The 14,238-nt window shown below is 40.0% G+C and overlaps 1 protein-coding gene across 1 annotated transcript; it reads right to left on the reverse strand.

The window, feature by feature from the left end:
• Window positions 1-3,207: 3,207 nt before the first annotated feature.
• On the reverse strand, window positions 3,208-10,669 carry nxnl2 (nucleoredoxin like 2). The gene is made up of 2 exons (XM_020532853.2): window positions 10,282-10,669; window positions 3,208-3,600 (listed from the first exon to the last, which is right to left on the reverse strand). Exons 1-2 carry the CDS (start codon window positions 10,581-10,583, stop codon window positions 3,429-3,431), a joined length of 474 nt encoding a protein of 157 aa, XP_020388442.1. The 5' UTR covers window positions 10,584-10,669; the 3' UTR covers window positions 3,208-3,428.
• Window positions 10,670-14,238: the final 3,569 nt, after the last annotated feature.

Genomic DNA, 14,238 nt, shown 5'->3' on the forward strand with positions numbered 1-14,238 from the left:
GTTGTTCTGTATGTTTGTATGAATGCATGTGATTTGCAGACAGAGTTTTTAACCAGAAATTAAACGTAAATTAGATAGATCAAATGCAAAAGACGTTTCAAACTGCAAGTTAGCCTTTGAATTCATTTTGCCTCATTAACAAACAACTTACTTCTTTTATGCAGACACCAATTTCAGAATCATCTTGATTTTGCCAAAATGAGTTTCGGTTGGATTAATTGCAATGTAACAATTGCAAAAGTAAATCCTATGCTGCCTCCATTCAGTTCTTGAGAATAGACTTGTATTGGTGTGAATAAATCAAACCTGCAAAAGATCTGCCATCAAACAAAATTGCTTTCTCATACTCTGAGTAAAATAAATTGCCTACAGCCATATTAGTCTGGAAAAAAAACCTCCTGATCTTGGAAGCTAAACAGACTCAGGCCTGATTAGTACTTGGATGGAAGACCACCTGGGAATAGCAGGTGCAGTAGGCTTTGGGTGGCACAGTGGTTAGCACTGCTGCCTCACAGCACCAGGGACCTGGGTTTGATTCCACCCTCAGGCAACTGTCTGTGTGGAGTTTGCACATAGAACATAGAACAGTACAGGCCCTTCGGCCCACGATGTTGTGCCAAACTTTTACCCGAATCCTAAGGTCTATCTAACCTCCACCCTTACCTTTTACCATCATCTATATGCCTATCTAATAGCTGCTTAAATGCCCCTAATGAGGCTGACTCCACTACCCTCTCCGGCAATGCATTCCATGCCCCTACCACTCTCTGAGTAAAGAACCTACCTCTGACGTCTCTCCTCTCCCCATGTCTGTGTGGGCTTCCTCTGGGTGCTCTGATTTCCGTCCAAAGATGTGCAGGCTAGGTGGATTGCCTATGCTAAATTGCCCATACTGTTCAGGGATGCGTAGATTAGGTGGGTTATAGGGGGATGGGTCTGGGTGGGATGCTCTGAGGGTTGGTGTGGACTTTATGGACCGAAGGGCCTGTTTCCACACTCTAGGGATTCTATCATCAACATCTAATAACACCCAAAGATTTTGAAAACAGAAAACTTTGAACTCAAGACAAATTAACATGTGTTTTGATCTAATTGGGTTATAGTTTAAACCTGCATATTAATAATCTGATGTTGCCATGTTAGAAGATAAGTTTGTCATAATAAAAAAAAGCAAAAACTTAATTATTAATGAAACCTGGTGTGAGTTTCTATTAGCTTAGATTGTGGTCACAGTCAGGCATTAATAATTCTAGAGATTAATTAACTTGGTCATATTTTCACATTTGTGACAACTTGTGGGATACAGCAGCTTGATTTCCAGGACACTATTTCACCAGGGAAATCAGAGTAGTTTTTCCTCTCAAATGCTGATGGACTGCTGGATTTCTAGCCTTTTTGTTTTTTGCTTTGAGTTTCCAGCATTTACAGTTTATAAAATATCTATCATAATAATAGTAGTTCATCTACTCTTTAAAAGATACAGCATTAACTGTTTTATATAAATAGTGTTGGTTATTTGCAACATATTAGTGATTGTATTTAAAAACAATTAACTTCATGCAAGGTGAGTTGCGTAAAACACTAAATAGAGGTTATTTTCACTTTGTACAATAACTATTCTTTTGAGGGAAAAATAATCATTCTGCATCTTGCATGAAGCCAATTAACTTAGTGATTTTTTCTACTTAACAATTCAAATTCAAAGCAATTGTTTCAAGAATCTGCACAGGTACACAAATTACGTGTTCTGTCCAGTGGAGCTGGTTTTGAGTGATTACTGCCTCAATGCTGGGCATGTTGGCATGGGAGAGGATGCTGTTGTTGAATCACTTGCAACAGAATTTGGAGGATTTTGCAAATGCACCACTAATGGTACTCCTCCAGTGTTTAGATCTGTCTGATATAGATTGTTGAAGCCTACCCTATCTTAGTCCTCAAGTCAGTCTCATGGTCATTAAATATTCTCACCAAACATTAAGTAGGTTGAAGGCCATGATGAATTTTATTATCTGTGTTTTGTCTTCATTGACAGTAGGCTCCCAATATCTGGAAGGTGGTTCATGTTCTCCAAGATCTTGCCACTATCTTAATCAATTGTTTTTGCTAGGGTGGGGCTTTGCTGTAGTTGCTCTTTACAAGAGGACATGCATTTTCTGGTTGTTTGTGAAAAGCCAATTTTGTTATTTGATTCAAGAGTTAACAATGACCTCAGTTTGAGTGAACACTTCATTCATTTAACTCAAGAGACAAACTTTGATTTTAATCTTTAAGCTACTTTATTGAACAGTAACATAAATCTACAAAGCAGAAAAGTTGGGAGTGAGATCACTTAGTTAAATTGTGACAGTACAATTTATTTCCTCCCATACAATAACAAAAACATGGAGCATGCTTTACTATCTCCATTTAATGAGTTGACTAGCATCATAAACCTGCTCCATTACATTCTGTCAGAAAGACCAGCATTGAATTTCTCACCTACCAATATGGTGCTTTTATGATCTTCCTGCAGAAGATATGATTTTTTGGTGTCTTCTCACATTTAAAAGTCTAAGCCCCTCTTGTACTCCACCTGCCTCACAGATCAGTAAGCGATCAATTGGGTTCCAACACAGAAATGAGTTGTCTTTCTGAATACCAAGGAAAATCAAGTTAAGTTTTATATTTAGCCTGGAATATGCACCTTTTGTCAGTTTGTGCAGATTAAAAATAAAAGCTTGGTAATACACTTAATTTACAAAATAAAACTTAAAAAGTAGCCCTTTTCCAATTTCTTCCCATGGAAAAAGTCAGACTCTCCAGAAACATGACACCCCTTCACTTAACCTTTCGATTTTCCACTTTTGCTTTTTATATCACATTTGTTTGCATTGTAAGCTCCAGTTTTGTTATGACTACTTTTAAACTCTACTCATCCTAGGAGTTCCTATTTGTGCAGATTATGTCCTAGTTCTACAGTTTACAACTTGATTAAAGATTGGACAGTACTGTACCTAACCTAATAGACTAAGATCTGCAAAATTCTTGAGTTTGCACACAAGTCTTACTCAAGCTTTGAAAAGAATATAATGGCAGCACTTTAAAAGCAGGCTAATTTTAAAGTGATAGTGGTATATATTACCTTAGTACTCAATTGAGCAGTTTAAAAAAGAACTCAGAAAACCAAAATATTAAGATTAAAATGCCTTTTAATTTAAAAAAGTTACCATGTCTATGCAGTATAAATATTTGTTCATTTTTATAAAGCATATATTTGAAAAGTCTGCAAAATGATTACAATTGCATTGTTCATTACATTTGGTTACCGAGCTTTATTTAAAATAACAATGGAAAGCTAGAGTTGCTCTTTGTTTCAAAACTATGTTTCATCATTAAAAGTTACATTCAAATATCACGAGTATTCACTACAACCTATTTCAAGTCAGCTCTCAATCAACTGAAAAATTTTGGAAAACTTCTGCCACCTCGATCCAGTTCCTGAAGCATGCCATGCCGAGATCTCGTATCTGTTTACGACCTTTGTCAGTGATGACATCCCCATTCTGTTTTACAATCACCAGCTTTGGAATAGCTGTTATGCAGTATCTCTTCTTCAATTCTCTGTTACAGGGAAAAAAAATCATTAACAAGCAAGCAGCTAACAAAGCAGCCTCTCTATAATTTTATTTTGTGTCATTTATGCCTTCTAACCTATTTTGAAAATTCCACATAAATTCTAATCTGTGCTTTCCTTTGTAATAGGGTTATTCAAGTATGGTTGATAAAAGGAAGCTGTCAAAAAGCTGGTATCGTTGAAACAAATTGATGTTTTTAAGGGGCAAGAACTGAATCCAATTCGTTCAAATTGAGGAGATTAAAAAAGGTATAATCACACTTCTGGGGGTGTTCTGAAGACCTCAAATAGTGAATGAGAGATTAAAAGTAAGAGTAACAGAGATAGAGGCAGAGGGGGAAGAAGAAGAAATCTGCAGGGAAATCACAGAGGTGAAATTAAATTTAACAACTCTAAATTTCAATGACCCAGTGACCACACCTCAACCTGGCTTTGATTTTAAGGGTATATTGCCTTTTTTCTGGATTCCTTCACCAAACGAGTTTCTTTCATGCATTTACCTTAACACACTCCTTTATCATTTTGATTAGATCGCCCATGATCCATATAACTCCAAAGAATACCAGTCAAGTTTATAGCATCTACTCTTTAAACCTCAATATTCTCTCAGCAATTCAGCATTGTATTCCCTTTAAGTCCAATACATTTTTCCTGAGGTTTGGTGTCCTAAACTGAACAGATTGAATCTAGACAGAGACTATCTGGCAAAGGCTCTGTCAAACATACATGAAATGAAACTTAAGCAAAACGTGTTGACTTTTCAGTTTTAACCCCTTGCAAAAATGATTAACATTCTAATGGATTTTCAGATTGTTCTTCATGCCTACGTAAATTATAGCTTCCTGCAGCTGTGCACTTGCTGTTATTATCTACACAAAGGGACACTCAGATTGTTTAGTTTCTCTAATTTTGTCACTCACTAATTTGAAAATATTCAAATTTATCTCACTGTGGGTTTCTCATCAGCATTCACATCAACATTTGATGGGTGGATTTACAGCTGGATGGCCTTCCTGCTGCTACACTTTCTCATTTATCCAGGCTAAGGCAGACGTGAGTGCCTTTTGGTATTTGCCATGTCTTAGTGGTAATCCTCATGCGTTAAACAGGTGGTTGTGATATGAGCAGATAATTCCACCTGGCACCTCAGTGTAATGCTGAAGCAGATGTATAGATTGTACAATACCTGTACTATTGACTAGTTTCTTTCATAGATCTGGAGTGGGGCTTAAACCTGAAGCCACATAGTCCAGTCAGAGGTTCAAAGAATCCCTCCAGTGTGGAAACAGGCCATTCAGCCCTGCAAGTCCACACTGACTCTCCAAAGTAGATCCCACCCAGACTTTTCCCCTTATCCTATTTCTGTAACTCTGCATTTCCCATGGCTAATCCACCTAACCTGCACATCTTTGGACTGTGGGAGGAAACCAGAGCACCCAGAGGAAACCAATGCAGACATGGGGAGAATGTCTGTGTTGAGTTTGCACAGTCACCCAAGGCTGGAATTGAACCTGGGTTCCTGATGCTGTGAGGCAGCAGTGCTAACCAGGGAGCCACTGTTCTACCACTCTAGCCACTATACAACAGAAATTACATTTGAAAAGTACTTAATTGGCTGTAAAGTATTTTGAAATGTCCTGTAATCATGAAAGATGCTATACAAATACAATTATTTATCTTCTTTTGTACAACCTACAGTACCTAGTATTATTGGCTAAGTGTCGTTTATAAAATTCCATATGTAATTTCTTATTCTTTTATCAAAATTATGAACAAATATGGTGAAGAGCTAAAATTTTGGTACAGATTCTCAATGATCGGCACTTGTTACATCATGCCAGAGAATATTTCCTTTGCCCCTACTTCTGTTTCATGCTGACTGAATCTCTTACATGGAATCCTTGGAAATACATCCTGGAAGTTTGGATAGTCATGATTTATAGACAATTCCTTAGGCACCGTGCCAATGAAATGTTAAACTACATTAGTCCTGACGAGACCTGACTCCTTCATTCCAATTCTTTAATCAGTTCATGCTTTCCCACGGGCTTAGTTACTCTGTCTTTGCTGATCGTGATCAGATGTGAATGAATGCTGGGATTGTTCCTTGACATTCAGATTTACTAATTAAGATACAAGAGGTTATCTAAACAAAGTAGGTAATACAGAGGAGGATAACTCGATGGGTTACAAAGGCTGACAGAAACTGAGGAGTCAGTAGTTACCGATCAAGATCAGCACAGAAAGCAAGAATCAGCAAAGGATGGTGTAAGGAAATTCTAAGATCAAGGGAGTGTGTATATAGTCTTTTCTGTAGACACATTCCAGAGATTGTAATCATACATCACTTCTTTGATGTAAGCATGTAGGACATTAAAGAGTGAATACAATTGGACAGATGAAGCTGCCAGACATTATGATTTTTTTAACCAATTACATGTACAGAAGTAGATTCAATCTATGACATTGATTTCCATTTAATGGTATAACCTCCAGTGGGGGTGAAAAAAAACTTAAAGATCAGAACTTTAACAGGCAACTAGAAAAAGATGTTAAGAAAATCCTCAATTTTGTAAGCAGTACTAAGAACAAACCACTCAGGTAAGAATATTAAACCCATTTTCAGTTAGAATGCAGATTGCTTCCAGACAGGGGTGCCTTTTGGTATCTGCCATGTCTTAGTGGTAATCCTCATGCGTTATACAGGTGGTTGTGATATGAGCACATAATTCCACCTGGCACCTCAGTGTAATGCTGAAGGATTGTTGCACTGATGCAGGTGACATCTTTCAGATAATCCACTAAATCCTTCTCAGATGGGTGTAATAGATCTCATGGCACAATTATGAAAAGTAAAGAAGCTCTTAGTCACTGGATACGAGATGTTAACTCTGCTTTCTCTCCATCGATGCTGCTAGACGTGCTTGAGTCTCTCAAGCAATTTCTGTTTTTGTTTCAGATTTTCAGCATCTGCAGTTCTTTATTTTATCTTATGTTCTGTCTCCATACGTTACAATAATAATTCAAAAGTAACTTGCTGTAAAATCATTGCACATGTTTTGCAGTCTTATAGAGTGCTATAAGAAATACTTCCTTTTACAAGGCAAGTCAAAGCCATTGTAAGATAAAAAAAGAACTGAAGTAGTGGCCAGAGATCAATGAGACTCTTATAATTATTGAAAACATGAAGGGAGAGATTGAGATTTAGTTTTTATGGAAAGAGTTGCTAGGATACCTAACAAACAGCAGTAAAAGTAGTTTCCATAAAAGCTTTAAGTATTTGCAAGGAAAAAAAATTAAAATATTCAGGAAATGAGACTAAACGGATAGTTCTTTCAGGGAGCTGACAGACTCACTGAACTAAATGCATATTTTGGCACAGTAAGTACGATTGTGTGAAAGAACTGCATTACACCCATTTTCTACTATATTATATTCAACAATCACTATTGAAAAGAATCTTATGTACCATTCTTTTTAGAAATAATTTTGCTTGAACGAGTCACTGTGGGTTGTAAATTGTATAAGTCAAAGTCAAATGTATTTGAGTGGGGGAGTGGGCTGCACTCATTGGGTACATGAGCACATATAAAGACAAACTGATAGTTGGTTTTAGGTGTAGGAGCTGTACATTTGCAATATTTCACTTTGTAAATAAATGTAACACTACGTAAAGATTTACTCTGTCTCTTTCACGAATAAGCTGTAAGAAGTTTTATATGGATTACATTAAACCACACGACCACTGTCAATCATTTATCCATCAAGAAAGTTCACCTTGATTTCTGCCCCCGGCAATGATCTACATAGTTTCTCAAAATTATTAACAAATGACCCCATTTACAGCTTTATCATTTCAGGTGAAAATGAGTTATTGAAATCACTACTCCCTGTAGTTTTTTCTCCCCTCTCTGAACTAGACACCAATGGTTTGACACCTTTTCCCTCCTCCGATTCCTTCTCATATGGTACAGCTATTCATATGACACTTCACAGCTCTGAAATGCAAGAGAAACCTTGACAATAGGAGAGAAAAGGCATACTTTGCATTTAAATAGCTCTTTTAATTATCACTTTATTGTCATTAAGTACTTTCGATCTGTAGTTACCGTTGTAATATATAAAAAAGGAAAAATGTGATGCCCTCATGAATAAATGGGCAGATACAAACATGCGACTGCTACACAACTTCGTGTGAAGTGTATAACATGTAAACTTAAAATAATTTACTGGATGTGAAATCATGTTAGATAAAATTCAAATTAGAATTTTGATTGTCAGAAAATTCAAACTTAATTTTTGTGTCCTGGTTCCTCCCATCCATCTTTACAACAACTCATTGTCACTAAATTCCACCTTTACTGGAGGAAAAGCATCTATGCAGTCAACAGTATATGTTGAGTTTCTGATTTCAACGATATGAGAAGACCCCAGCCCCCCAGCCCCAGTCAATTTATGTTAAGTCAGTTAAATACTCAACTCAGTACAGCAATTTATCACAGTGAGTAAAAACACTAATTCCAATGTACTCCTACCTTTCATTACTGTCCTGAAACAATTTTGTTGATGACACTGACTCACCAATTATGAAAGAGTAAAGTACATATTCAAGTGTGAATCAAAAGTTGTAAAATAATTTGCAAAGTTACTCGACAGATTTTAAAATCTACTTATTAGTTAAATCTGAAACAAATGTCAGAACAAAAACATATTTATAAAATATCTATAAGATAGGCTAGAGTTACAGGATAGTAAGGTGCTCTGACTAATACCTCATGAAAGCTGAGGCAATGTTTATCAGCATACCAACTCTGATTGCAGTTTCCTGGCTCTGTATTAAAACTGCTTGCCAAAATGCATCTGCACTCAAATCCAGTAATTACCAAGATGGCCAACACAGCTGCAGTAAAAATGTCACTTCTTAATGCTAATAAGGAAAATTCCTCAGCAGAAAATCTGATCTCAATTTTAAATGAAAGAACTGGATGTATATCTGTCTTGGGATATAAGTAAGGATTATAAAGATAACACTTGAAAATGCCAAATTCCATATGGTGTCTGATCTTTTAACAGAGTAGGAAGATTTATTTCAAAGAAGATCATCAGTCAATAGTGGGTAATAAAGAGAATCGAACCATTTCTGCTTGACAGTTAATGGCAATATTATCACTGAATCTCTCAATATTAATATCCTAGTGTCACCACTGAACTGGACCAGCCATATATATTTATATACACACACAGTAGCTACAATGATCAGAGACTGGAACTCCTGCAGCAGATAACACCCCTAACAGTCCAAAGCCTGTCCATCATCACAAGGCACAAGTCAGGAGTGTAATGAAATACTTGCCATTGTCTGGGTGAGTGCAGCCTCAACAATACTTAAAAAGCTTGATGTCATCTAGAACAAAGCAGTCCACTTGTTAGCACTGCATCTATCACATTCAACAAACACTTCCTCGACCATTGACACAAAGAAGCAGCAGTGTATACCATCTAGATAGTGCAGCAACTCACCAAGATTCTTACAACAGCACCTTCTAAACTATGGCCACTACTGCCGAAAAAGGATAAGAACGGATGTATAGGAACACTACCAGGTGCAAGTTCTTCTCCAAGTCATTTCTTCATGTTGTTACGTCCTAGAACTCCCTCCCTTAACAGTACTGATGGTGTACTCAAGCACCTGTGGACTGCAGTGGTGCAACCAGGCAGCTCAGCATCACCTTCACCAGGGCACTTACAGATAGGTAATAAATGCTGCACTAGCTAGTGATGGCTACATCCTGTGAATAAATGTTAAAAGCTCAAAGCTGGATGGTTATTTCAGAGCTTTCATTTATGTATGTCAGAGGACCATTTCTACAGAAGATTAAATGAATTGTGTGCAGTTCATAATCAAACAGGTTATACGATTTGCAGAGGGACTGTATTTGAACAAATGGTCCTACCTCATTCCTAGCTTTATATTATTTACAAAATGCATTTGCTGAAGAGCTTACTAAAGACACCTGTACTCTAAGTAGTTGTGGAAATTTAGTTCTGTATAAATCTAGCAAAATCTCACAAAAATTGTGAGCAAATCAGTTGGTGACACTTTAAAGCAAAATATTGCTAACATGATCATTCAAAAGTCATTTTAAGTATTTTAACAAATGTGGAACTCCACTGTGACAAGGACTTTATGAACATTCAAACAAAATATTTAAACTGTATTTTTATACAGAAGCCAAAACACCTCCAATATCTACAGATGGAAAGATACTTCTCTGGAAACAGGCAAATCGCTCGAGATAAAAGGCTGGATTACTTAAATCCGGATGAGAGTTTTTCTCATCTTTTGCTTTTTACTTTCTGCTTGCAATGATTGGTGACACAAAGTAACCGATTGCCAATCGTGCCTTCAGGTTCGCCATGCCCGTCAGAGAACCACTACTTGACCAGCTACAGGACAGGAGGAGACTACACTGTACTAAAATACAAGCTCTCTGTGATTATCTCCCGGCAGAATCGGCATTGTCCGAGATCTAGTGATATGGGCATTTCCCAGTGACAGCGTAGCTAAGTCAGTAGGTGGTAAATCAGTACGTAAGTAAGTGGACATATTAGGCTAGTTTTTCCACATATCCCCCCATATTGCTCCTGCAAACATTTACAGCACTTACAGTTTGTACGTATCATGCCAGGGCAGTGCCAGCCAGTCTCCGTGCATCGCTCCCATGTAGTTCACCATGTCATCTTCGCTCTTGTCTGAAGACACAAAGACGATCTCGAACTGCGCCGCCGGCTCGCTCTCCTGGACCAGCTCGGTGTAAAACTCACACAGCAGCGGGGTGAAATCACGACACGGCGGACACCAGCCCCCAGAAAAATAGATACCCACAACTTTATTCTTCAAGGCCTCCTCCGGATCCACCTCTTCCCCGTCTTTATTCACCAACGTATGACCCACAAACACCTCCACCATCCCTCCTTATCGACAAAATGTTGAAAACAAACAACGACGCAGCGCCGCGTGCCGCCAACCGCCGTTCTTTAGGTCCGTGCGGCTCCGTGGAGATGTTTAAGGGCTGGCCCCACCCCCTTTTTCTGTATTACCCCCGTCCACAACGGCATCTGGCCCCGCCTACCTTACCGCGAGGCACCCGCTCCTGCGCGTGCAGCGCTGATGTCCGTTGGAGAGCGTACTTTCTATTGGGTAAGGGTCTCGGATTGAATTGGCGGGGTCTTTTTTTTCTCTTCATTTGTGGGATGTGGGTGTCGCTGGCTGACCTGAATTTCTTGCCCAGCCCTAGTTGCCCTTGAGAAGGTGGTAGTGAGCTGCTTTCTCGAACCGCTGCAGTCCCCCTGCTGTGGGTTGACCCACAATGCCATTAGGGAGGGAATTCCAGAATTTTGACCCAGCGACCGTGAAGGAACGGCAATATATTTCCAAATCAGGATGGTAGGTGACTTGGAGGGGAAATCAGAGGTGATGGTGTTCCCATATGTCTGATGCCCGTGTTCTTCTAGGTGGAAGTAGTCCTGAGTTTGCAAGGTGCTGTCTGAGGATCTTTGGTGAATTTTGCAGTGCATCTGGTAGATAGTACACGCTGCTGCTACTGAGCGTCGGTGGTGGAGTGAGTGAATGCTTGTGGATGTAGTGTAAGGGTCGTATTTATCCACAAGCTTCAAAATCTCCCTTCCCCCTACTGCATCCCAAAACCAGCCTAGCTTGTCCCCACCTCCCTAACCTGTCCTTCCTCTCACCTATCCCCTCCTCCCACCTCAAGCCCCACCCCCATCTTCTACTTACTAACCTCATCCCTCCCCCTTGACCTGTCCGTCCTCCCTGGCCTGACCTATCTCCTCCCTAACTCCCCACCTACCCTCACCTTTACTGGCTCCATCCCCACCTCTTTGACCTGACTGTCTCCTCTCCACCTATCTTCTCCTCTATCCATCTTCTATCTGCCTCCCCCTCTCTCCCTATTTATTTCAGAACCCCCTTCCCCTCCCCCATTTCTGAAGAAGGGTCTAGGCCTGAAACGTCAGCCTTCCTGCTCCTCTGCTGTTGCTTGGCCTGCTGTGCTCATCCAGCTCTACACTTTGATATCTCGTATTTGTCCCTGTTCCTTTAGTTGATTGCTATTCACTCTCAATGCCGGAAATCTGGAAAAGAAACAAAAAAAAATGCTGGAGAAACTCAGCATGACTGGCAACATCTGTGCCAACAAGAGTTAATATTTCAAGTTCAAAATTATTCTCCTAAAGGGGTCTGGAAAAATGACTTTTTTTGAGGTCTGATTTTGCTTAGGTTGTGGATGCAGTAGTTCGTTTGCTTGCCAAGCTGGTTGATTTGTAGCACGTAGACATTTTGTTACCGTTCCAGGCAACCTCTAATCAAAGCATTGGTATTCTGTTTTTCAGCAGTGGTCTGTATACAGGGTCTATTTCTATGTGTTTGTTAATGGAATCCTGTGTTGAGAACCAGGCCTCCAGAAATTCCCTTGCATGTCTGTTGTTCACTTGTCCCAGTATAGTCACTTTGTCCCAGTTGAATTGATGGCCTTCATTGTCTATGTGTATTGAGCCAAGTGAATATTGGTCGTCTTTTTACTGCCAGCTGGCACATGCAAGGGAAATAAGAAATAGACACTGGTTACAGACCGCTGCTGGAAAAACAGAACTGGAAGTGACAAGACCCACCACACCAGAGGATTATACAAATTCGGAATGGAGCAGAAAACTGACACTTCATTTAGAGATCACACTGATGATGTTGCCTAGAATGGTAACAAAACATCTGCACACCACAGAACAACCAGCTCCACGAGCAAATAAACAACTGCAGTGTTTTATGCTATTAAAATAGGGAGAAGGAAGCAGCGATGTAAAAAGGTGCGTACAGGAAAAAGCAAAAGGAATGCTGATGGTAAGTGAAAAGTGATATAGATGAAAAAGAGCTAATAGGAGAAAATAAGTCAGCCCATGCAAACAAGGCAGAAGGGGGGTAATCAAAATAAATAAGAGTTCATTTCCCTGTAGCTGTTCAAATAACTCCACTAAAACCGGTATCCTGTCACCAAGTTACCCTTTATTTTTGCGGGCACAGCACACGACACTGATGCAGCTAGCTCAGAGCCAGCTCCTGGACCGACCACCTGAATTATAAGAGAACTTATATTCTATGAGGGTGACCTGGTTGACCTCATACCGATCACTACACACCTACACTTCAAAGTCCTGGGACATACAACTTTTCTTTTTTTTCCTGTAGTTTCTCTTGGGGCCTTTTTGCACCAGGTCTGGTTTCTCCCACTCTGCCGTGGATACGGGTGGCATGTACTGGACTGTAAACCCACCTCTTGTGCCTGGAGCATCTTAGTTAAAATTTTATCTTCTTCAAGCAGTAATGGCGTTGATGCTGCAACATCTGCTGTGTCCATCTCATCCTCTGGTTTCTTCGATGGTAGGTGGAGGAGGAGAACCCATGAGTTCAGACAGCCTTGCTGGATGTTCTCAGGGGCTGGTTATGAATTTCTCCTGCCCCATTTATGAGGTTGCAGCTTCGTGAAGGACTGCAGCTACCCCCCCCCCACCCCCCAACCAGATTTATGTATAAGGTCTCTACACAAGAGGCTGAGTATATATCCAGCTGCAAAACATGGTTTACTGCTTGTTTGAAATCCCCAGAAATGCGAACAGACCCATTGGGCTTCACAGTTAATACGATCGGTGATGCCTATTCTGCAAACTGTAATGGTTTGATGATTCATTCACTTTCCAGCCTCCTGCTTTCTGCCTGTACTTTTGCGTACAAGGCAGATCGCACTTGCAGAATCATGGAATTGCTTCTTGGTCAATATGTAAGGTAGCCTTGGCCCCTTTGATAGTCCCTAGACCTTTCTTAAAAACCGATGACTATTTACTTAGAACTTCACTCAGCCAGCCATTTTCCATCAAAAAATATTGAGCCAGTCAAGTTGAATCTTTCTCAACCAATTTCACCCTAGCAAGCTTGGGTATAAGTCTTTTACTACAATCAGAGTAACTGAACCAGCAGCTTCTCACAAGTGGCCAGAACCGAAGTTGAACCTGGGGTTCCCAGCTATAGGTTCTCAGCCTGGCCAAGGTCTTACACAAATTTACGGGTTGGAGTCCAGAGCGAATTTTGGTATAAAGACTGGTTCTGCAATCACTCATGCAGACCTCCACTAGAACTGGGTGACCATTTAACCAGATGTTTAGTTTGATTGGTTCTGATTTGGCTGTTGCTAAGCAATTTAACTGTTCCAAATCAGCTGCAGGTGGCTTTTCCAGGGTATGCATTTTCTGGGATACTGGCCAGTTCAGGCCTTGTGGGACTCTGTCTTGAGTCTGCATAGCAGCAGCAACTACAAGGGCCTGCTGGCCCCGCTCCTCAAGAAAATTTGAACCATTTACCCAGGGCTTGGCTTTGTTTTGGGGTTTTGCTGTGGGCTGACCTAGAGTCCCTCTGTTCAGGATATGTCCTGAGTGAGGCTATGCAATTGCCTTCACTCAAATGGTGTTCCCCAAGCTCAGCTAGCCTGGCTAGGGTGTCCACTTCAGTTGGAATACCCTGTCTCTTAGGCTCCACTTGCCTTATTTTCTAATGACAA

Source organism: Rhincodon typus, chromosome 3 (assembly GCF_021869965.1).
Source record: "Rhincodon typus isolate 14 chromosome 3, sRhiTyp1.1, whole genome shotgun sequence".
In the NCBI taxonomy this organism is placed as follows: domain Eukaryota; kingdom Metazoa; phylum Chordata; class Chondrichthyes; order Orectolobiformes; family Rhincodontidae; genus Rhincodon; species Rhincodon typus.